The sequence below is a fragment of the Coloeus monedula genome (genome assembly GCF_965178545.1).
Source record: "Coloeus monedula genome assembly, chromosome: 6".
Taxonomy (NCBI): Eukaryota; Metazoa; Chordata; class Aves; order Passeriformes; family Corvidae; genus Coloeus; species Coloeus monedula.
The window spans coordinates 41,231,011-41,255,725 of record NC_138786.1 but is presented as its reverse complement, the minus strand read 5'-3'; the positions used below and the strand labels follow the sequence as shown (position 1 = coordinate 41,255,725).

At 53.4% G+C, this 24,715-nt stretch overlaps 1 protein-coding gene across 1 annotated transcript; it reads right to left on the bottom strand.

Annotated features, from left to right (window-relative positions):
- Positions 1 to 10,906: 10,906 nt before the first annotated feature.
- Positions 10,907 to 12,934, bottom strand: VRTN (vertebrae development associated; the record flags this gene model as incomplete). The annotated part of the gene is made up of 1 exon (XM_082283106.1): positions 10,907 to 12,934. The coding sequence occupies one exon, from the start codon at positions 12,932 to 12,934 to the stop codon at positions 10,907 to 10,909; it is 2,028 nt and encodes a 675-aa protein (XP_082139232.1).
- Positions 12,935 to 24,715: the final 11,781 nt, after the last annotated feature.

Below are 24,715 nucleotides of genomic sequence, written 5' to 3'. Positions count from 1 at the left end.
CTGCCACCTGCATGTCACAGCCATCCCTGGCCACTGATGCTACTGGGACCGAGCTTTCCTGCGGAGCACAGAGCACCAGTGCCTGCAAGGGCTGCTTGCACAGCAGGGCCCTGGCATGGATGTCCTGTGCAGGTTCTTTCTCCTTGCAGACAAACAGTAGACCCCTGTTCTCCCTGAGGCTGTGAGGTGCAACCATCTAACAACAGGGAATTGAGCACCAGCCTGGCTGCTGGGACAAGGAGGAGCACATTTGCCTGGTGGAAGATGTGCAGGAGAGAAACTGCATGCTGCTGCTGGGCTGGTGCGACCACCCCCATCTGGGGCTACATCTTCCCTTCTCAGCCCTGCAGATGGGAGACCCATTGCCCAGGCTTGGCCCATGAAGGGCACACACAGGGAGAAGAGGGGATATGGTGCCAGGGAATGACTGCTGCTTCTTCTGGGAGGCCGGAGTCCTGGTGGGGTCTCCAGACTCCTGTGATGGGGACAACATTCTCACTTCAGTGCCATGGGGTGGCCTGACCCCTCAGCTGCAGTGAAGTAGGAGGACAGAGCATGGACAAGACCAAGGGGCATGCTCTCTGTATCCCTCTGCAAACAGACCCCTGATCCACAGCAGAAGATCCCAGTTGCTGGTCTATCCCAAATCAGAAACAAGGAGAAAGGCAGGCTGGTGGTTGCATGCCATCTCTCCCGTTGTGGATGCAAGCTGGTAAAGACAGCAAGGTTTTCTCTGTGTTAATAGTGACTGCCATGATGATCCCAAGTCAGAGCCCTCATAAGGGTCCCAGAGTGCTGGGACGTAAAAAGATTTGTAATGGAAACCTCTACCTAAGAAGTGTCCTGGGAGGGGTGGTGGCCTGAAGGATTCTGCTCCTTGCACTAGGTCAGGGCCCTGCACACAAAGAGGGATGGAAAGAAAACGCTGACAAAACCTGCAGAGTCTGGGGTGGGAGTGCTGTTTGTGAGGGGACAAGATCCAGATGAGACGTGGAAGGAGCCTGAGACATGGGATGACCTCAACACACTCCTTCCCATGCCTTGGAGAGAGGTATCTCCATCCATCCAAAAGCCTCTGGTAACAAGAAAATACCAAACATCCCCCCCATACATCTTACTTTTGCTTATTTGTATACTGTCAGCAGCACACTAAATGCTTCATAGGTGGGTATGAAGGCAATGGTTGCCCCAAAGGGCTGGCATTAAGCCATGCCTCACCCCCCACTCTCCAGCATCCACCTTTGACCATCCTTCCTCTCTCTGGCTCCCCTGTTGCCTCTTTCCCCCCTGTGCAGGAGCCTGTGGGCAGACTCTGGGCATCCCTCACCTCCTTCCCAGAGTTTCTGGGCAGGCTGCAGCCAGCTTTGCAAGGGATGCAGCATGTTCCTCCAGCTGGGTGCCATTCAAATGTACATTTCATCCTAAAGAAGCATGTTAACGTCTGCGATTGCCGTTGTACTTGAGCCATAAAAGAGAGAAGCACATCAGAGACCTGTACAGAAGCTGGTCTGAAAGTTCCCGTTATGTTTTTTAACATGGAAGAGGTAATAAAAAAAGCAGGAGTAAAGACTCTTTTTATAAGAATGTGGAGCTGGCTATCAAAGAGGTGAGCTTCACAACAGTGCTGCACTCACTTAAACGTGGAGGTGTTTATGCTGTTCCTGAAGGAAGTTATAATCTAGCTGGTGTCTGTGTATCATGGAGGGAGATGTATTTCAGTGGGTAACTACCACTGAGAGCAGGATGGTGGTGTAGGCTTTTTTTTCCCTATGTAATTGGACAAGAATTAGGGAGAAAAAGAGACCGGAGCATCTCTGTGTAGTAGGAGTATAAATGTGCTTGAAGAGAGCAAAGAAGAATTCAAACATCAGGAGGAAATAAGCAGACCTTGCTTCTGAGAGCAGACAGAGAGGCAGAATTTGCAGGGAAGGGCTGGTATGCCCAAAAGAGACGAGGTGGCCTAGAGAGGAGTAATAAGGGGCATGCTCACCCAGCATCCATATGACGGTTTTCATTCCCCTCTCCTGCATGTGCTCAGCCTTCCTGGATGTCCATCCCTCCAAATAACCAAGCAAGAGCATTATTTCAGGAGAGGGGATGCCAGAGGGTGCATTTGCAGCAGGGGTGACCAGCCCCACCACCCCCCAGCTCAGTGCTGTCCCAGCTAAATCCCTCCTTATCTCTCCCCTTCAAGCACCCCCACCTGGGGGCCGGGGTGGGGGACCACTGCTGATTCTGGTCCAGGCAAAATTATTTGGGCCGCTAGACCAGAATGTACAATAAGATACAGCATTTGCTTCTGAATTTGTAATTCTTCCAGCTGGTTCCCTCCAGGGGCTTCCAAAGGTGGGGGGTCCAGCAGTCCTCAGCCCACTTCCCATGGGCATTCCATCCCTCTGAACCCCAAACTGCTTCTTTGTCTTTTTTTAATTGGAGATGCATGGGGAAGGACCGGGCTAAAGGGCTGACAGAATTAAAGTGTTTTCCACTAATAGCTTGAATCTCTGATGAACTTGTCAAAGGGGGGGGAGAAGGGGCTGTGCCAGAGCATCCCTAAGGGGGGCATTATGCAAATGGAGAAATTAGTTGGAAACAGCCTGAAGGGAAACATGTGGAAATTAAAATCCGAGGAAGAGCATGATCACTGCTGAATAACTTATTACAGACTCACAGCGTCTGCTGTAGCTGCCAAAGCAGAAGGGAAGGAAGCAAAAAGGCAACAAGACACAGCAGTCAGGGAAGGTTCAAGCTCCAGAAATTTGATTGAGCTTAAAAAAAAGTAATGTTAAACTAAACTCTACTAGTGAGTGTGGAAGAGGTGACTCTTCATCCCCTTCCTCTTGTTTTCCCAGAGAAGGGGTCCCTCTCCCAACCAGGACCCTCAGCTCTGAAGCACAGCTCTGTAATGGGGTCCAGATCCCACAAGGGATACTCAAAAATTTTGGGGGAAGGAGGAATAGACTCAAGTTCTGGCCTGGCAACAGGTCTAGCCCAGAAAGGAGAAGCAGGGATCCTGGCAGGTCACTGCTGTGGGAGGTGATGCAAAGGGCAGAAGGCGCAGAGATTATCTGTGTCTGTGTAGAGGGGTGGTGATGAAGTGAGATCTCTGGTGGCTAACGAGGGAGGCTTTGGGGTTCTCTGAGATGGGGGTGGAGGAGGATTGGTAAAACAGTGATGACCTATAAGGCTGTACACCACAACCTGCTGCCCATCTCTGCATCCCAGAGCTTTCTAAAATAATTGCAAGTGGTACTGAAAAGTTACACGACATGGCAGAACAACTCCCTCTTCTCCATTCATGAGTAATTTGTTAGGACATCTGTTTGTAACCAAGTTCTCCACCAGATGGCTGCAGGTACCTGTCCCTGTGAACACAGGTGCTGTCTGGCACCCCCAGCACAGGCATGGTCCTTCAGCCTCCTGGCCTCAGCAACCCTGTACCATCACTCTCCTGCCCAGTGCTCCCCAAATGCCCATGCCCTGGCTCAGCTGCCCCACCAGTACTGCCAGCCTTCATCCTGTCCCAGAGACACTGAGAGACAGACACAGAAAGTCACAAGAAAGCCCGCTCCCTGCCCCCTTCTCCAAATCTGTGCACAAACACCCCTCTCTTGTTTCACACATTCTGTGGCTTTTGGGTTGCAAGAAAGTGCATGATCAGGTGTCCCAGATACCCTCCTTGCTGTTAGGACAAGAACTTGGGGACCAAGCCAGCCCCACTCCCTGGACTAGTTGAATATCCCCTCCATCCCTCCTCTGCTTTGGAGATGCTCCTTGCTCAGCCAGGAGCTCAGGGCAGCACTGTCTGAGGTGTATTGGGATTTTGTTTCTTTTCACAGCAGTAGAAAACACGTTGTCTTCCAGCTTCAGCTCCTTTTGTCACCTCCACAGCATCAAGGTGAGCACTTCCTGCAGGCCTTTCTCTTCAGAAGCAGCTAAGGACAGGGTGGATGGAGGCTGCGCCAAGGGTGGGGGTGGCCTTTGAATCCTACCTCCTTCTGGGATGCAGCCAGGAAGAAAGCTGCTGAGAAAAAAAGCACCAGCACCTCAGCGCAGATCTGAGCAATCAATACATCTGAGCTGTCACCTGCTCTGCTCCCACTGCTCGCCCCTCGGCAAGTGCTGTGGTGTGTCAAAACAGGCTCACTGGCTACAAATAGGAGCTGGGAAGTGGTGATGGGGGATGCTGGGATGGGGCCATGCTGGATCTCACTCCTCTTCCCACAGGGACGAGGTGAGAGGATGGAGAAGGGGAAAGAAACTGGTGTGGTTTGTGGGGGACTCAAGACCGCTGTGGGACACTGTCCCTAGCCAATAGCATCCACTAGGACACTGGTCCTCCCACACACCCCCAGCCAACCTGCCCCTCCTTGGGGTCAGTCCCAAGGTGGGTGATGTGGAAACTACCAGAGCAGGATGTGGGGTGTCCCTCCTGCTGCACTCCCAGCACTCTCACTCCCCGGGAAGACAAAGCCCCTTGCAGAGGCAAAGACACGACTTGTTCTCACCAGCACCCATCAGTGGGGTGGGATTGCAACCATGCTGGTAGAGCAGAAATGCCTTTATTTCACCTCCATCTCTCCTCTGGAGGATGATGAGAAAAGAGACACGGGGAAATAAAAGCAGAGCAAGTCTTTTGGCTCACTTAATTGCATAGTCAGTGTTTTCCCTTCACAGTAATCCAGTAAGGAAATAGCTAATTATCTGAGACAGGGCGAATTTTTATTTCTGTCCAAAAAAAACCTTTAAAAATCATGTAGCAGTGCATCTCTTCACCTAGTTTATCTTTTCCTCTTTGCTCCCCAAAAGCAGCCTGCAGTGGAGAGAGCATAGGGAGGCACAGCCTGTGGCAATGCCATCTCTCCTGGGGCTGACAGGAGAAGCCAATTAAGAGCCATCACTCAGGCAGACATCAGCTGCTGGGAAATCAGGAGCTTCATTACCTCTCCTCTCACCATACACGCAGGCACCAGCTCATTCTTCCACAGACTCCGGTAGCCACACGTGCCAGAACACATTCCTGGGGTCAAGCTGTCCCCACAGGGCAAGGGGATATGTGGTGTCAAAAGCAGACAGTGCACTAGGTACAGACACCTTGCTGGGGACAAGGCATATGCTGTCTCCATGGTCACTGGTGAGCCACAGGGCTTGCTGTGATGCCACTGGAGGGCTTGGTTAGTGAGCGTGACACAGGAGGGTGCTGGCACCACCCTCCACTGCTCACCTATCCTTTGTGGTGCCAAGGGACTATACCCCAATACAGCCCCCTCTCCACTGCTCCACTCCTTGTCCTGGTGGTGTCCAGGCACAGGGACATTTGGGGACCATATATGCAGGTGTGCTGCTCCTCTGAGCTGACCCTGGTTTTGCTCTAGGTGTCTGGGCTGAATCTCAGAAGCAAGGAAGATGGACCAGAAATGCCCTTTAGGAGGTGTATCTTAAAGATGCAGTTTAGATATTCTCACTAATAGTACTTCAGAAGCTTTGGAGACTCAAGACTAACAAGTGTCAGAAGCACCCAACTTAGGAGTTCCTAGGCCAGACAGGGCCTGTGTCTCCCCACACAAAATCAGCAGGAACTCCCCTCAGGCCAAGCTCCCCTGAGCAGAGAAGCTAATGCCACCCCTCCAGCCATGCCAGAGAGCAGGATGGGATGGGGGCAGCAGTGGAAGGGCCTCTCTTCTCCTCCCACCCTGCCACACTCCTGCCCATTTCTGTTCAGGAGCTTTTCTGGCTGCACAGATGTGCTCAACTTGCTCCCATCCTCTGAAGGTTTCCCAGCAGAAATGCCCCCACTCTGCAATTGCTCCTTCTTTACTTTTGGAGACTCAGTGCTTAACCAGTTTTTAATCCTTTCAGTATTTGCTGATTTCATTTTTAAACAAATCTTGTTGCTTAATCAAAATGTCAGGCAGGATCAATCCCAGTGTCTCACAGAAGTCAGAGCGCAGACAGAGTTTGCCTTCTGGCATGGAGAGCTGAGGGACAGCCCAATGGGCAAGGGGTCCCTCCTGCCACCCAGGCAGGCTCCCTGCCCAGACTCACGCAGTTAGAGAAGTGCCACGAAGATATAACTTTATTCTCAAGCACCTGTGTTTGTCAGGAGGTGTCCATCCTGCCACAGCTCTCCTACCTTTCTCAGCACTACAGTTACTGAAGTGATGGAAAAGGGATTAGGAGATCAGTAAAGGAAGATGCCAGGGGAGGAAAAATGAAATGCAAGTAAGTGCAATATCTGCTGAAATGCCATGCTCAAAGTAGTATATATCAAAGTCCAGGCATAGGCACCAAACTCTTGACAGTATTAGGCTGGAAAAAGGGAAGTTTTGAAAAAGGGAAGTTTTTCTTCCTGAAGTACTTTCATACCTGAGCACTTTCTCCAAAACACCAGTATTTTCCAGGTGTTGACTGTGCCAAAACAGCATTACATGTCAGCTTACTTGTTTTCTAGAAGAGGAAAGGCTGGGAACACTGCCTCTGGAGCTTGGCCAAACTGCTGACCAAGAACTGCACCAAGAGTTATCAGATGGGGGCTGGACCAAGAAAGCTAAGACAGGTATTAATGAGCTGTTGACATTTTAGAAGATCAGTTGGGCTGGAGGGCAAGATCCTTAAGGATCTCTATGAAGATTGATCTTCCATATTTTCACTAGCAAGGTGGCATAGGAAAGAGGGGTACCTTAGTGTCATTTGCTAATGAGACAAATTAGGAGGGTTATGAAATACAGAAGAAGAGTCGAGAAACTGGGCTACCTTGAAGGCAAGGAATGGTGGAGATGGGATGAAATGCAGGGAAATGTGATGAGGGGTTGTCAGCAGGAATTGCTGCTGCAGGCAGGGAGGTCCTCAGCTGGCAGCAACCAGGGAAAGACCTGAGCCATGGCTCCAACATGAAGAAGGCAGATCTGATGTTCGGTTAATTGGTTCAGCAAAAAAATATTCATGAAGCATAATGGCAGGGCAGTGATAGGCCACAGCTGGACTCCAGAAGACATTTTCAGCCACAGCACATGAGATGAATTTTAATGGAAAGGAGGCAGAGCAGGTGGTAGAAGAACAGGGGACAGGACCTGGCAGTGGCTGGCATAACCTGCTGGGACAGAGGCAGATGGTTCCCCACAAATACTCCTGGGGCACAGGAGTAAAATGATTCTGTTTGAACAACTGAAGCAGGTTGGCAGCACTAGTTGCTTGTAGTCTGGACCTATGAGGGAATTATGCAAGGGACTGATGAAACAATCCCTTTCTTTCCTCTTTTGCTTCTCATCTTTTTTTCCCCTCTCCACACAGATATTCTTGATAATGAATTGCTGCTATGCTTGTCAGCTTGTGAGCAGTTTTGAATGGTGGCTCTGGCTTTTCTATCTTCCCACTGCTGCTACTTCTTCACTCTGATGATCCCAGCAAAGCACAGGAGCTATCATGTGAAATGCAACCCTTCTGCCACTTTGATGTGTTTTTAAGACCAACACTATTGCTCTTTGCACCAACCAGCTGCTTGTGCAAAATCTGGAGGCAAAGCTATGCTTGAGATAACACGTATCAGCTAAGTGCCCCAAAGCTTTGCTTGGGCATAATAAATATTCCCACAGCACCTGGGCAGGCTCTGCTGCACTACACTGCCCACCTTCCACAGATGCAAATGGATGCCTTAGTGGCAGGGCAGAGCCAAGCCCTAAATTACAGGTAAGAGAAAGGTCCCCATGTACTTTGCAGGCCCCCAGCCTCTGCTTTTCAGTCACCTTTTAATTTTCATCTTTTCTGGGGTCAGTATTTATAAGCACCTGTCTGTGAGGTAGTTTAGGTGACACCTGAGCTAAACCTCACTGCCTGGGTGCAAAGGGAGAGATGCACCATTCAGTGCCTGGCAGCATGACATGGAGCAGCAGAGGCTGCCTCAAACTCATCTCCCATGACCAGCTCAGTGTGAGAGCAGCCTGACATGTACAAATCAAGTGCTACAATCCCCCCCCCCCTTTAAGCTCTGCTCAGCCACAAATGACATCAATAACTAACAAGCAGCCACCATTTAGGTGGTGCCAGTTGGCAGTGACCTGACATGGCCCACTGCCATCAAGGCATAGGGAGGGGAATGAGTATTATTTTCCCACCATGCCCCACCTAGGCATCCAGCTAAGGGCAGGAAAAACATTACACCTAGATCTCTTCACCAGGGCTTCTAAAATGTCTTGCAAAGGGCTGTGGAGCTCAGTACCCGGAAGAGATTCATCCTGCAACTGCTCAGGTGTGATGCATGCAGCACTCCCTGTTCAGGGAGAGTTGGGTGATGTTGAGCAGGAGATGCCATTCCTTCACCCTGCAGAGCACTGGGCCGCACCACAAAGGCTCCCAGCAGGCTCTCCTGATGCCCACCTGCCTCCAGCAGCAGCTGACCACCACCCCTTATGCTGTGCCATGCTGGATGCCCCAGCCCTGCTGTCAGGCACAGTCTGCCCCAGCCTCAGGGCCACCCAAATAGGGCCCATGTTGGCACCCACTGACAGAAAACTCACCCTCCCTGCTGCTTCCCTTGACTCAGGCAAAGAAGGGAACACTCTGGGGGTCTTGCACCCATTTTCACAGCTGCTGCTGCAACCACCACTGCTGCTGAAAGCAGCTATCTCCAGCCTCCAGAAATTTGGAGACATAGGTAATCTCTCTGGAGTAATTACCAGCTCACTCCCTTAGAGGAGTTCATGGATGAGTCCTCCCTGGCAGCTAATTACTTCAATTACTTCCTGACACAGAGCCCAGGGCTCTCTGCAGCAGCACACAGCACTGCTTGGCAGCTCACTGCTCCTTATGTGCCTCCCTTCCCAGAGCACCCAGCACCCCAGAACCCCTCCTCTGGGACCACAGAGGGCATGCTGGAGTGGATGGGTGGTGTTGACATCCCACCATCACCAAGGACAAGGAACTAAATGGTTTCTTAAGACATGCCCCACATGCTGGTTCAACACTACTGCCCCACCACAGGACAACCGTGAGCACCCCTTTCTCCTGCAGGCTGCTGCAGAAGAAAGCTCAGCAGAACCTTGTAGCATAGGGCCCCCCTGCCTAGGAGCCTCGCAGGGAGTGAAGACAGACTAAATCAGGAACAGGACTGGGCTGCAGCAGCCAGTGAGAGGTTCCAGGCACCTTAAGGAGAAATAAGCTATTTGTCAGAGTTTGGGAGGAGGGAGTGGGGGGGGAGCAGAGGGATGGACTGGGGACAGACACACCACGTGTGTTATGGCATCTCCTCTTAATATGGTCACCAAAGCTCCTAACGCCCTATCAAAGGCCTGAGGCTAAGACAAGACTCAGTCCTGCTGACCCAGCCTCAGGAACTGACCTTGTAAATGCAGAGCTTGAGAGGCTCTCCCCCTGCATCTGTAGGCTGCTCTGACTTCTGACAGCTTTCTGGGAAGCAAGAGCAGGTACTGCAGTTGTCACCACAACCCTCAGTGGTACCAGCCAGCCCCAGACATCCTACAGCTTAGTCCTGCACAGGCATGCTGACAGACACCACAAGAAAGCTCACACACTAAGGGGATGAGGCTTTTTGGAGTCAGGCAGGGACCTCCTCAGCCTTGCACCTCAAGATGCTCACAGGGCAGAGGTGCAAACAGCTGGTTTCAGCCTCCCAGTACACCACCACCACTTCAGGGCAGGACCACCAACATCTCAGACATTGCCTCTGCATCCCTGCTGTCACAAAGGGCTGTGCCCACTGGATTATCTCCAGCCTTGCATCTGATCTGGAAGGCAAGTCCTGGGCTCTTACCAGGGAGACCACAGCTCCAGCCAGGCCTCCAGAGAGGAGATATCAAGCAGCAGACAGTCCCCACCAGGAACCAGAAGAGGACCTTCTCAGAAGCAGGTATTGAGGTGTGCACACACTCTCGCGCCCACTAGACAGTTTTAGAAAGCAGAGAGGGAGGGGAAAGCCTTGCCTGGAAATCATGCAGGGAGAGTGAGAAACTACACAGGACTAGGAGTGGAAGAGTCTTTATTGCTTTGGTTTCTTACAACTGAGATACACGCATCCATGTCGCTTGCGGCACAGCAGAGGGGATGCATGGACACTGAGCACACAAGCTTCAGTCTCTCTGCATTCTAGACATCAGGGAAGAGAGACCCTAGAAAAGTAAGGCAGCTGCCAGCTGTGAGAGTAAAGGTTTGTGTGAAAGGTTATTGCTACAAGACCTGAAAAGTCATGGACAGCTTCTCCAGAGCCTGCAAAAGACACTGGCTCCTAGTTTAGCATTTCCAGCATACAGATTACAGTGAGGACGGAAACAAGTCCCCTTATCTACCAGCCTCTGCTCCATCTAGGGAAGATCAGGGCAGCCAGAGGCAGGTATTAAAAGCCAGAGCTTCACTGGCCCCAAGTGAAGCTTTTATTCTCCTTAGCTGGGAAGAACCCAGACCAAAGATGCTTCTTACATAAAGCTGAGCACTCCCCAAACCTCTCCTCACCTACAGCTGAGCCAGTACTAGTCTGCTCACTGATGAGATGCTGGGCACCTCCATGCTCATCCTGCACATCCACATTACTCGTTGAAGCAACTGCCTGCGGCAGAGAGACTTTCCATTTCAGGAGGCCCAGCAGCACACCATGACACTGGCACAGTATTGCCCCTCTTGCTCATCCTCTGAGCACAAAGAGAGGAAAAGTACCTGGTCCCTCTCCTTTGGGGTACTCAGTGCATTCTCCTTCCACCCCTCCAGCCTCTGGGAATAGGCACTGTGAGGATGCTCCCATACCGGATTGAACCACACCAAAAAAAAAGCCAGAGACTAGGAACAAAACAAAACCAAACCAGAAAAAAAAATTAGTGAGGCCCCAACCTGGGCACCCCACCAGAGAGCCAAAGGGCACATCAGCAGAGCAGCTGTGGCCAAGCCAGCTGGCAGCTGGCACTCAGGCATCCACCAGTGTCAGCCCATCATGCAGAGCACGCTTCCACATGTAATAGGTGGAACGGGCTGTGAGTGGGAAGCGGGCACTGAACTCTTTGTAGGTTGGGAAGGTCTTCGACTCAAAGCGCTGCTGCAGGAACAGCTTGGCCTGTGCCTTGAATTGGGCAGTGGCGATCACATCCATCACAAACATCCGGCTGTTGGCTCTCTCCGACATGGCATAGCCCGAAAGGGTGGTGTTGCACGGCATGGCAGGCACTGGCTTATCTATGTGCTTGGTGGCTGCCTCCAAATGGCACTGTGGTTTGAGGCCTGGCTCCGCTCTTGCAGGCACCAGGGAAGCCACATGGTTCAATGGCAGGCTGGAGCTGCTCCAGGGCAGGCGATGCTGCCAAATGGCCTGGCCACTGCCCTTCCAAAACCAGTAGGCTGTGGATGAGAGAGATGGATAGCGCAGGCGGTACTTGCAGAATGGCAGCTGCCATTGCTGGACCTGCCTCCTGGCCACATCTCGCAGCTGCTTTCTCCAGCACAGAGAAGGTTGGAGCTGCAGGAGACGCCTGGGTGCTGGCCGGTCTCCATTCCGTCTCTTCCTAACAGGCATGCTGTTTGGCTTCAACTGCAGGAATGGCTTTCCTATAGCTAGAGTTTTCTGGTTATCCAAGGGTGACTGGGGGTGTTTGAAGTTAGGGTTCTCCTTGATTGCTTTTCTTCGCCAGTTATAGTAAGTGGACCTGGAGATGCCAGGGAAGCTGCGTTTGAAGCATCTGTAAGGCACCAGAGTGTTCATGGAAATGCATTTCTCCAGGTAGGATTTGGCTCCTTGCATAAAGATTCCTGCTTGAATGGGATCTAGGGAAGGACTTGAGGATTTTAAACTCCCCTGTGGATTTGCTGGCTCATTCACATCAGCCTTTTTTGGGACAACCCTGTGAAGCTCCTGCAACTTGTGGGCCTCAGACAGAGCAGAGGCATCACCATTGACCATGGTCTGCATCTCATGCTTCCAGGCATAGTATGTGGATCGGGAGATTTCTGGAAACATTTGTCGGAAGTGCTGCAGGGGGATTATATTACCCTCCTGAAAGCAGGACTGGAGGAAGTGTTTAGCTGCAAACCTGGCAGCCGCTTTCTGCCGGTGTTCACGAGACTGGCGCTTCCAGCGGTAGAAGGTGCTCTTGGTAATGCTGTAGCGGTCACGCAGGTTGGAGTAGGTCAACTGGGGGTCACTGTTCAGCAGCTCAAGGGTCTTCATGGGCTGGACAGGAGGCTCTGGTGAAGGTATCGTGGGTTCTAGCTCCTCCAGGCCAACCACGGCCACAAAGTACTGTGCTTTGAAGACCTGCTGGGAGAGCTGCTGCCCGGACCACATGATGTGTAGTGTGGAGGTTCGTGGGCCACACTTCCTGGGCCGGATGAGCCGGTTGAAATAGGGTCGGATCTTCAAGTTGCTCATGGGATAGATGGAGTAGATGTTACACTGCAGTACTGAGGCAAGAGCATAGACATGCCACATGTTGGCAAAGGTGCCAGGAAAACAGGTAGCTTTGATATCAGCATCAAAAATGGCTTCCAGGATAGCCATGGGGAGGCTGGTCATCTCCGGGGTCTCGTCAGTGCAGAGGGAGTAGCGGGCAGCCTGCAGCATCACTTTGGAATCAATCATGCCATTCAAGTAGTATTGCTTGTGCAGCAGCATCTCCACCACAGTACGCACCTGCAGCTCCAGGCTGAGGCTGGGGTTGCCCCAGAGCAGCACACTGGCAGCCTCAAAGAGGCGGTTCCCCTCACCTTTGCAAACGAGAGGCAGCATGTTACTTGGGGCATCCTCAGGATAGAGGCTCCTGGCTACCCGGTCAACCTCCAGCTCCTCTTGGAATTGACTCCCACAATAGCCAGGCAGGGAGAAAGATGACAAGGTCCTCTCTGCCTCCAGTGCAGCACTGGTAAGGCCCTCCAGGCCAAAGCATTCGGTGGCTTCCTGTAGCTCCTGCAGCACAGACTGCACCAGCTGGTGCCTCTGGATCATCCTGAAAGATAGCAAAAAGAAAGAAGTCACTGGAGATGAAGACAGTGCACACTCCAGACTTGCAGCAGCCTAGCCTCCAGGTCCAGCTCCTGCCCAAAGGGCAGGATGGAGGAAAAAGGTAGAGGAAAGGCCACCATGCACATTCCACGGACAAAGGAGGAAGCCTTGGTCCTCACCAGGCAGACCTGGGAGTGGGACATGGGCTCAGCTTGCTCACCACTGACCTCCTGTGGGCAGCACATAAGGCACACAGCCTCCGCCTGCCTAAGTGAAACTAAGGAGTGACTGCACCCATGGGGTGGGAAGTCAGGTCACCTCCCACCACTGCACGCCTGGCTTTGCGCCTGGCATCGCCCCTACACCCACCTCTCCCACTGCTAGTTCCATCATTTCCATTTTACTACTCCCCTATCAACACCCAGGGAGAAGAGTTTCCCTCAAAGGGAAAACATTTGTCATCTCTGCAGGAAAGGACCTGTGACAGAACCACACTGTGTGAGGAAACATGGATGCACCTGGCTCAAGCTGTTCAAGCTCAACAGAAAAAGGGGCAAGCAGCTTGCCCTCTCCCTCAGAGCAGGGCTCTGCAGCTGCACCCACTGCATGCACCACAAACTGTCGCAGAACCTGGGATGGAAGTGACAGAGCCAGCCCAAGCCACGGCTACTGGTGCCTGAGCTGACACTAGATGTCACTTGCTGCTCAGCAGACACACACCACCAACCAAGGAGAAAGCACAAAAGGAGGGCTTCTCCTAGATGAGCTACCAGGCAGGAGGCAAAAGTACAGGCAGAGTACAAGCACTGAGTGGGTATTTCAGAGTCTGCACAGAGTGCTCCTCCCTGCCTGAGCCAGTCCCAGTCCTGTCGTACCTCCTTCTACATGCCAATTCCCACTCACAAAATACAAAGGGTCAAACCTGCACTGCCCTCTTTGTCCAGCTTTTGGATACCTACATGGTTCCCCATCACTCCAGGGGTTTTCATGATGGCTGCACGGCTCTTAGCTCCAGCTTCATCGGTGCAGCCCTCTTCAGCATCCTTTCACTACCAGTCAGCCCAGGCTTCTCCCCAGCCAGCTTACTCTCTCCCTCTTGGGCCAGTTTTCTCCCAGGGACCACAACACTTCACTGAAATAAGACGTCAAATCTCCTCCATTTTCTCCTAAGCTTCACTCCTAATAGGTACAGCATCACTTCACAGCCTGCTCAATTCACATCCCAGCCAGAGCCCACCTTCTCTCAACACTTCACTGGTATCGCTATGCACTTACAGCTCTGTGGATACATGAGGAACAGCAGAGGCAGGAAAAGCAGCAGCTCTACAGTAAAGCAGATGTCCTGCCTGAACTCTGCCAATTTTCAGTCTTGCTGCAGGTAAGGTTATTATTGCTGCAGCATCTATGGCCCCTGTCCACGACCAAACCACAAACAACATGAGGTGCCACAGAATCACGTGGACACATACAAGCTCTTCATCACAAGGAGCCTCCATGCTGCTGATGCCCCTTGCCTTTAACCAGATCACAGGTAGTCACCAATTGAATCCCCTCCCTACTCCAAACTCCTCCACCATCTCCTGCATGTCAGAGGCCAGAATGTTCTTACAGATGCTCCCACAGCTGTAGAGCATCAGTTACTAAAGACAAACACAGGAGAATGCACACAGCTATGAAGCAGGGAAGATAAACTAGTCCTAAAATCCTGGTCTGGGAAAGCATGAAGTTGTCAGCTCAGATCTGCATTGTTATTTTCCTAGAAGTTGGTAGAAACTTACAGTAGTTTATAGAAATTTTGACTAAGCCTATGTTGAGTGACATGTGCTTGAGGAGCTGAAGCAAAGGCACAACTCAGGACAACTACAGGGCTGACAGAGCCCAAGTCCTCCCTCTCTGTGTGCTGTTAAACCCTTTAGGGGCCAGCCACTTCCCCCTGCAGCAGCCAAGGCCTGCAGAGCACTGTCCCACCAGAAGAGCCAGGAAAGGCAAGACAGACTTTTTTTTACCCTGGAGAGGGTGAGGACATAGTTGACATACGCTAGAGAGCATCAGCAACAGCCCTGATATTTCTGTCCTAGTGGGCATTTCCCACCCCCTTATAGACTGGGGGAGATAGAGAGAGGGAGGGCTGGAGGCACAGCCTAATGACCATTAATCTTTTTCTTCAGCAATAAATCCACAGCCTCAATGTCACTGTCAGCTCCTGCTGCCCAGAGCAATCCTAAGGCAAAACCCACAGCTGAATCAGCAGCAGGGAGCTCCTGGAGCAGGTGGAGAGGGTCTTGGGTGAAGCAGAAGTCAGACAAGCTGGGGGGCTTGGTTCATGGCCAGATCAAACCCAGCAGCTCTCAACACAGAGGATCTGATGCAAAGGTAACATTTCTCCCTGCACACCCCCAGGGAAGCATGCTGAAAACGACACACAAGTGTTCACTAAACCACCTCAGCACCAAGAAATAACCAAGGCAGCTTTCGCAGCTGATAAAGGTTTTACCTAACCTGGCCGCTTTTGCATTGTTACAGATAAGGAAACAGTTGCAGGTCACATTCCCTCACCTAAACTGATGAGCTGGTGGCATCCAGTAGCGCAAGTTCCCCCAGCCAGTCCCAAAAATGCTCCCATCAGCAGGAATCCAAGAGACTTCAGCCCCAACTACCCAGGACCCCTGGTACCTCACAGGAGCAGGGGTGTCCACGCACCCCAGCCCACCTGTGTTAAGTGGCTCACTTCCCAGCCCCAGCTGCGGGTTCAGGCCACCCCATTAGTAAAGGCTCTCATCTGAGAGAGGAATATTTAAACCACCGGGACCATACAGCAGGAGCACCGAAGTGATAGACTCCAGGAGCTGTCTGGGCTCGAAATATCACCGGAGGAGCGCCAGGGGTGAGCAGCAAAGGCAGCAGGAAGCCTGCTCCATCTGCCAACACCCACATGTCCACCGAAGCTCACGAACGGGGCATCGCTCACCGGGAGAGGGAGAAGCCTCAGACCCACCTTAACCTAGGCCGAGCGCTGCAGCCAAGCCCGGCTTCGTCCGCCCCTCGGGCGGGGGCACTGAGCGCTCGGGTGCGGGCGGCGCCTGACAGACACCCCCAGCCCCACGCACCCGCGGCTGCTCACGCCTCTCCCGAAGGCGGCAGAGGTGGCTCTGTGCGGCTGCCCCGCGACGGGGACAGCCCCGCACCCCGGGTGGGAGCACAGGCGGCCGCTCCCCTCGCCAGGAGACAAAGGGACGCACAGCCCCGGGCCAGGGGAGAGGCCGCCGGTGCCCGGGCAGCTGCCGAGCGAAGACTGAGGGCAAAACGGGACTGGACGCCCGCCCAGGGAAGGTGCCGCCTCAGCGGGACAGTCCCCGGGTTTGGAAGGGATGGCGAGGAGCCGCGGCCCCGACGGCACCCAGCACGGCTCCACACTCACCTGACTCCGCGGGTCAAGTCACGCCCCACCCGCACCCTGGGCCGCCCCGCACCTTTAAGGGCGGCAGCAGGAAGCGGCACGGAGCCGCGGCCGCCCCGGTGCCAGCCCCGCAGTGACCCCCGGGAGCGGGCGGCCGCGTGCGGCGCCGGGCCGGGCCGACCCGGGCCGGGCCGCCCCTCCCCTCCCTGCCGGCCCCCGCCCTCCCCTCCCCCGCCAGGAAGCGGGCCATCCCCGCGGCCCCGGCCCAGATGAAAGCGGAGCGGGCCGGGGGTCACTTCCAAAGCTAAAGTGATAATGGCCATTGTGCCGCCGCCGCCGCACTTAAAGGGCCCGCCGCCTCCGGCCGCCCTGCCCCGCTGCGCCCCGGAGCGCTCGGGCACCCTGCGCCCCGAAGCATCCTTCTGCCCCACACCCCGCCCGGGCTTGCAGCCCCACGGCGAGTGGCAGAGCCCACTGGGGCCACGGGGTGGGAGCTGGGCGGCTGCGGGGGGCACCCATCGTGTCCCACGGGGAGCAGGCAGCTCCCAGGTGAGTGTTACTGCAGCCCAAGGGTTGGCACAGCCTGCATGCGTGTCTGCTCCCTCTCCCCGCTCACTCCTGACAAGACCACGGTCCTTCTGTCCTGCTAGCTAGGAGATGCCCTTTCCTCTCTCCTTCCCAAGTGCCCTTTCACCAGCAAGGCCAGGCTGGCTGGATCCCTGGGCTCCTAAGGCAGACACAGCTCCCCGTCAAAACCCTCTCGTTTGTCTGTGGGAGGCACCCAAACGACAGAAACCATTTCCCTGTCCTCAGCTCTGGGCAGCCTCCTGGACAGCCTTATATCTGCCTGCTGGTGCCTGGACCCTCGGTGGAGCTATCTTTCTCCCCATTATCTCTGCTCTGCTGCCTCCTTAGCCTAATCTCAGGGCCGAGGTCCCCCTCCTTAACTCCCGCTCTCACAATGGGTTCATCCTGTCCCTTGGGCATCACGTGAGGCTGTGCAAACAGCCGCATCAGGCACCTCGCTCCAGCATTGCTAAGTTGCCAACACCAGCTCCACCCCATGGCCTCTTCACGTGTCCAGAACTCTAGAGCTTCCTCCAGAACCTGTCTCCTCCCAACTTGCATCACCCCAAAACAGGAACCCAAGGAGCCCATCTGGTCTTGGGTGTGAGTCCTGGGTGCATTTTAATGACAGAGGTCATAGTTTGGTCAAGAGGGAAGAGTTGGGACTTTTGCTGTCAGTGCTACATGTCCCCTGTATGTGTGTAGCTCTGGCTGCAGGCAGTATCTACTTCCAGCCTATCCCTGGGGACCAGCCTGAAACCTGCCACAATCGCCCCAAATCCAGTGAGGGGCACAAAGTAACTCCTGATGCCAGAGACAGCAAGGCCTTCCTGCCCCACATGCCACTGCCCTTGGGGAACCTCATTGTGGCACTCATTTCTGCGGTAGCATTTGGAAACGAGAGAGCAGGAGGGCTCACGGAGACGCCGTGTATAAAATTCTTGTGCAATTCAGGAAGAAACACAGATATTTCAAAGGGTAAATGTGCCCAGATCCCTCTCCTGCTGCCTTTCCTTCCACCTTCGTCCAGTGGCAAGCACTGCTGCACAAATCAAGGCATACCTTCACTGGCTAGAAGCACATATCCCAGAGAATTTTTCCCTACTGCTCTTGTCTCACATTTGATCCCAGGAATGCAGGGGGAGGCCGGGCAAGGAGGGTTTGACAGGAGGAAAGGGCTCCCTGGAAGCTGTGGACTGTCTGCTTAAGAGTCCTCCCAGCCTTAGTTAGGAGTCACCACCCCAGGTGACACTGAAACCCGGCCTTCAGGACTCACAGGGGTCACTCTCACTGGACCCAGTGAAGCTACAGTGCAAGGAAGAGAGACCTAAACCATTCCCTGGTGAGCTTTATCCCCTTCAGACAATCTTTCAAAGCCAGCTCCACTCTCGATATCAGCCTGTCCAGTCCTGGCTCTTTTCCCCTCTGGCAGGCTGATGTTCATGTCCACAGCTGCTGAGCTTCCCTTCTCATCCTTTTAACTTCTTCAGTAGAAAATGCAAAGCAGTGCTCACAGGGCAGTGAGACACTGGTAAATGCCGGAGTCAGCAGGGTCAGTGATTAACATAGGAGCTGGAAAACACACAAAGAGACAGCTTGGGCAGTTCTGTTATGCAGATGACTACACACACCCACTTCCAGCTTATAAACAAGTAGTTAGCATTTTTCTGTTCCTTGGAGGAGTTCAGTGGGGGACCAGAGTGCTTCCTGCTTTGGTGCAGGATGCTTCAGCATTACAACCATGGAGCCTTTTGCAGTTTAGCTACGGCTGCCAGAAGCTTTTCTGTCTCTTGTGTTTTAACCTGCCTGCTTGCAGCCCATTCTCTCCCAGACACGGCTCAGAGAAAAGGTGCAGAGATGCCCAGCTGTGGGGGGGGTCTCCAGGCACCATGCTACCAAACATGCTGTAAGGCAGGTTTTACTGCTCCACGTTTGGGCATGGAGTCTTCTCCCAGGTCAAGAGCAAACTTTTTGTTCAGCAGATAGAATTCTTGTTGGCTTGAACCTCATGAGGAAGGATGTCTCAAGGACCTGGTGCTGAGTTCTTGTATAATAAGATATGGCTTGCTCTGGTTCTGTCACTGTAATGTGACAATCTTGACAGTGACACACATGGGGACAACATTTAAACACACAGCTATCCACCCCATCAGGAAAGTTCCCCATTCCCAGCTAGGGGACCTCCAGGAGTGGAGGGAGTCAGAACACCCTACCTACTGCAGGGCTGTCCATGGGTGGACCAAATGAGACTATTCAGGTAGGATGGGATGTAACTGAAACATGTCGGCAACCAATGCCATTTGGGGCAGGTCAGACTGTGGACCAGTTGCCAAAACCACCTCTGTAGCTGGAAAAGGTTGACCCACACGACTTTATGATCCATTTATGATCTATACATGGGCTAAATTGACATGTCCATCCTCTTAAAGCCATTCCTGGTACCCTGGCTTCTGGTTGTCCCACCTTTCTCCCTCCAGAGCACTGCAGAATTTGAATCTCTCTGGGAAGTCAGGGGAGCTGGGACTGTTGACGGGCTGATGGAAATGAGAGCATGGGAGCTTCTAGGAGGGTCCTAAGTGTCTACTGTCTTGGCTGTCTTTCTCTCCTGTGCCTGGCATAGCTCCACAAGGAAAGAGCAATGAGCAGAGCTTGCAGCCTGAATTGGCAACAGAAATCAGGTTGCTGCAGCTGCAATACGCCCACTATTCTTAGGGAGAAGGAAGGTCAAGTGGTTCTGGTGCAATTTTGCCCAAGAGGGACCTGGAAAACATGGAGTCCACCCCAATTATTGTGCTAACTTGTTTTCTGTGAGTGACAGGAAGTCCTGTTTTGGCATTCATGCACATTATCTGGTACTTCTCATTCCTGGCCCTGAAACCACCTTTGAACCCACTGCCTCATGCCTGTGCTGGAGCCCTTAAAGTGATGCTCAGAGAGACCAACTGTTGGGCTCTGCAGAGAAGTCCTGTGAGGCACCCTCCGGTCTGTGCATGCCTGGCACAGTGCTGGACACTGGCAGACAGGTCTGCTCACATCATACTGAGAGGGAAAGTAACAAACTATAGGAAATTTTCAGCCAGGAGTAGCAGAGCTGGAGTGATTGAATTATAAATAGGAGATTATGTGAGGAAAAAATTTATTTAGTGGTGCTGAAGTGAGAACTGCCAGGCAGAGATAGCCAAGTGCATCAACCTCACCGAGGGAGAGTGGTTAACAGGAGTGACTTCGGCTGAGAAAAAAAGGGGCAACACAGACAGCAGAAGTATTGGGCCTGAATTTTAAGGCAGTGTAAGGGCAAGGCCCAGTTAGGAGTTTAATCTCACAAGAGAAGTGGGGAACTGGCCTACACATTAGACCCCATCTTGGACAAGAGACTGGAGGCCCTTAAGTCTCTCCCACACCCTATTGTCCTCTTTCTTTGAAGTGAATCAGAACTCAGGGTCATTCGCCATCCTCCAGCACCCCTCAGTGCCACCTCCTTTCCATTCTGCAGAGAACACCAAGGGCTCTCATTGCTGTTGTCCTCTCTCCAACTTAAAATAACTCTTTGTGGGACCAGAGGACATCAGTGCTGTCTCCTGAGAGCTACTCCCTGTCCCTCTCCTAATGGCTACTGCTTCCCAGTTCATCTTCTGGGTCATGTTCTGCACTAACCAGTCTAATGCACTAGGAATGCACAGGAGAGCCAGGTCTGCCTGCCCCCTGCCCTGGGGGACCAGAACCCTGACAGTAGGTCCCATCTCTAATTCACCTCTCCTCAGCTTGGGGCTCTTTTCCCTTCTGGCTTCTGGCTGGCTGGGCTCTCTTTTTCTTCCCATTCTGTGAGACAGGAGGGAAAGTTTGAACTTGGTGTTGGCACTGTGCTCTTGCTCCACGAGGCCTCTGCGAGGCTCCCAGGTTCACAGGAAGAAATTAAATGTGAAGCAGCAAGTGAAGTACCACAGCACTGAGCAAGAACTAGGAGTCCTGGCCGTATCCTGTGGTCCTGGCCATAGGTGGGAAGGTGGGGGAGAGCTGGGAACTGAAGGAGATTCAAAGTCAAGATCAAAGCATTTCCCTCTGAAGCCCTAACACTCTCCTTCCCTCCCACTTGCACATAAAAGCACTCTGCCCTCAGCGGTCTCTCCTCTGGGGAGGGTGGGTGGAGGAGGGGTCCCTTCCCCCCCTTTTTTTTTTCCTGCGTTACTAATAATTTTTCTCATAGGTGAAATGCTGAAAATCCTTGACCTCTCCTCCCCCATGCCTGCTTCTTACCCAGATCCAAAGGGCCCGGAACCGTTTCAACGACTATGAGTTCATGGCAGACCTGGCCTGCTTTGGGGGTGTTACCAGCCAATGCCAGCATGGGGGAGATGCAGCAAGCAAAGCCTTTGAAGTGTACAGTAGAAAGACACTGTTAGAGGCAAAGCACAAGGAAGGAGGATTGAAAAGAAAGCAGAGCAGTTTGGCGCACAGGAGGGGGAAAGGCTAATTAAGACACAGTGTGGAGAAGGAAAAGGCAGAATCATTAAGATATCACAGCAAGAGCCGTGGTGCGGCTCCATGGAGGTTTAAGCCATGCTGAGCCTAGCCTATGCTGTTTGCTCCCCCTCGGTTTCCCATTCCCACCTTCTGCTTTGGGGTGGCACAGGAGTGTGAGGGACTCTGACAGTCAGTTCAGCTTGCTGATCCAGCTGGAAATTAGCTGGTTTAGTTCACACCCTAATACAGACAGAGCTGAAACCCAGGATGAGAGTTTTCATTACCCTTTCTTTACTAATGATCTGAGAGAGGGCTAAAGCTTGTAGGTGATCCCACACCGAAGAAGCTGCAAGCTCCAGTGAGGACAGGTACCTATGAGGAGACTAGAAATTGGAAGCATGGGCAGGAAATGGTGGATTCAGTTTTGGAAAGCCCAGGAAGGGGATAATCTTGTGGCAGTGCTTTATTACGCAACATCACACAAAGCCAGCAGCATTAAAGAGGGGAAAGACACAAAGCAAGCTACAGTCAAGGCTGCAGTTTTGTGTTTCTTTCTGTGATGACAGAAGCTGCTGCTTACTTCAGAGAACACCCAGGACCACTTGCCCCACAAAGGCAGTGAAAGATGGGTTTGTCAGGCTTCTCCCTACATCCCAGCTACAGGCCAGCAGGCAGAGAGGGACCACAGGGAAATGGAAATATAGAGGGGCAGTAGGGAACGACGTGAGGCAGGGGGCTGGGAGGCCAGGGATGCGGGATCTGGCTCCCTCACTGGTCCAGGGCAGGGCAAAAATGCGTGGAACAGCAGGCAGGGGAGGATGGGGGATGGGATGTTTCACACCTAGCAAGCAGGAGCAGATGGGGCTGCGGTTAAACTCCACAAGGAATTAACTTGCACTGCCTCAAGGAGCCCAGGACCTAGCAAGTCAGACCCAGCTCTTGCTTCCCTGGAATCATGGCATACACTTTGGTGACAGGTTAGCAATGCAGAGGGGGTTTCTCTTGGGTCTGTAGCTAGTCAGGGAGCTGAGATATGGCCCTTCAGTGCAAACAGACCCATAAAACTCTGCTCAAGTCGTGATTCCCCGGTCCTTTCCCAAGCCCTGCCCCCAGGCACACACTGAAATGGCCATGGTGTTTGCTGGGGGAGAAACGTGAGAAGTAGAGCCGGAGTGCTGTAAAAGATGTAAATGTTTCTGTGCTGACAGCAGCTGAGTGTCTAGGGCACAGCCTCGGAGGGGGGATGGAGAGGCACCGAGAAAGCACTTCTCTTTTGTTCTTGATCTTGGCTGCCTTAGGAGGGTTCCCAGGAAAAATCCTGAAGCCGATACAGCAAAGGGAGCTCACAGTGTGTGCTTTATCAGGTGGGGGTCGTGGGGTGTCAGTGACAGAACAAAGGGCAGGGAGAAGGAAGAAGTAGGAGGAAGGGCTTGGGATAGACAGTTGTGGCAATCTCATCTCTGTGTTAGATCCTCTGACTCCCCTGGTGCTGGAAAGCCATTTTATCAGTCGTGCAGGGAAGGGAAGGAATATCCCCTCAACATAATGTGGACAACAGAGCAAAGGAGTCAGTTCAGTCCGGTAACCACTGACAAGGTGACACACACAATTGCCACAGCTGCAGCACTGCCCCAAGAGAAGATGTGACTGCCTAGGAGCAACCGTCACCCAGGTCTGATGCAACAGCTGAGAAAGAAAACCCCCATGATTCTTTTAACATAAAAGTTAGTCATCACTGAGGTCAGGTTTTCAGAGGGCTGATCTCTGCCCTCTGGAGCTTAACCTTTAGGTATGACTGATAGCATTGTGAATTCCATCAGGAAAAGAGCTGAGAGAAGGGAGATGAGGGCAAGGAGAAAGGGGCACGGCTTAGAGACAAGGCCGTTTGCTAAGGAAACACACTGATGTGTCTCCTTTCATCCCTGAGAGCATAAACACTGATTTTGTGAAGTATGATTAGCTGGACCGCTGGCCAGGTAGCAGCAGAGCAAAAGATGAAGGAGATGAGGATGAAGACAAAGAGGGCTGGGAGGCAGGGAACTGGCAAAAGAACAAAGCTACTATGGGAAGTGGAACCCATAGGGCATGTGCAGAAGCCCAAAGGATCTGCAGAAGAAATGGCATCAACAGGATGGCAGGTGAGAGACACACGAGTAAGGAGGGCATGACAGCTCGTAGGATCTCTCATCTCTTATCACCAGACTTGTCCAGAAATTTACTTGTTCTGAAATATTTCATAACTCAGAGGTTTGGGTTATGAAACCAGATTGCAGTCCAAAGCTGAGGGAAAAAAAAAAAAAAAGTTGGTTTCTGTATTAAAATTGGGGTCACTGAGAAGCCAGAGAGGATCCATTCACTGACACAGCTCACTGCTGCTTTCTTGAAGTCCCTCCCTCTGCCTCGGGTTTCTCACTGCTCCGTTCCCGCTCCTGCAGCGGTGGGGGGAGCACACACTGGCATTCACCATCGCGCTGGGGATCGCTGCCTAATCCCAAATTCCCGGCTTGAGAAATCCCCTGCAATGGCCACTGCAAGTTGTGCGTCCTTTGGAAGCAACCTGAAACTTCACCGCCCACCCCAAAATAACCCAAATGTGCAGAATCAGTACTGGTACTTTCTTGTCTCCCCTATGACAGGTGGGCAATACCTGCTGCCCAGGCGACTGTCCCTCAGCCACTGGGATGTGCAGAGGGATCATTTCGTGCTTGTCCAGCTCCTTCCTCAGAAGAGGCATTAGTGCCCGGGTTCTCCGGCCCTGCGGCCTGTGGCTCGGCCCTGAACCCTGCCCGGCACCACGGTCCGTCTCTGTGAGCGGGCGGGCGGGGAGGAGCTGAAGGACGCATCCCCCGCACCGGGACGGCCCGCCGGGATCACCCGCCCGGCCCCGCCGTGTGGGGACCGCGCGGGCGGCGCGGGGCGGGCGCTGACCACCCGCACCCGTCCGGCGCCGCCAGGGGGCGTTGTGCCCGCTGTCAGCAGCGCGGCGTCTCGCCAGGGGGCGCTCGCTCTCGGCCTCGCGCGGCAGAGGCGGTGCTGGCGGGCGGCATCTCTATGGTGACGCCCTACGCGGAAGAGCGCGGCAGCGGCGGCCGCCCCCGTGCGGGCGAGCGGGCGAGCGGGCCTGATGCCGGGCGAGGAGAGGTGATGAATATTCATGTCAAGCGGCCGCGGGGGCGGGTTGGCCCGGCCGGTCCGGCCCGGCGGGTGCCGATGGCGGGGGGCAGCGGCAGCGCTGGGGCCGCCGGGGCCGGTGGGCGGTGAGCACGGACCGGGCTGGACCGGGGCGTGCCGGAGGGGAGGTGGGGGTGGGACCCCCGAGCTCACTGCCGGTCCCCGCGTCTCCCTCTGTTGCAGGGCTG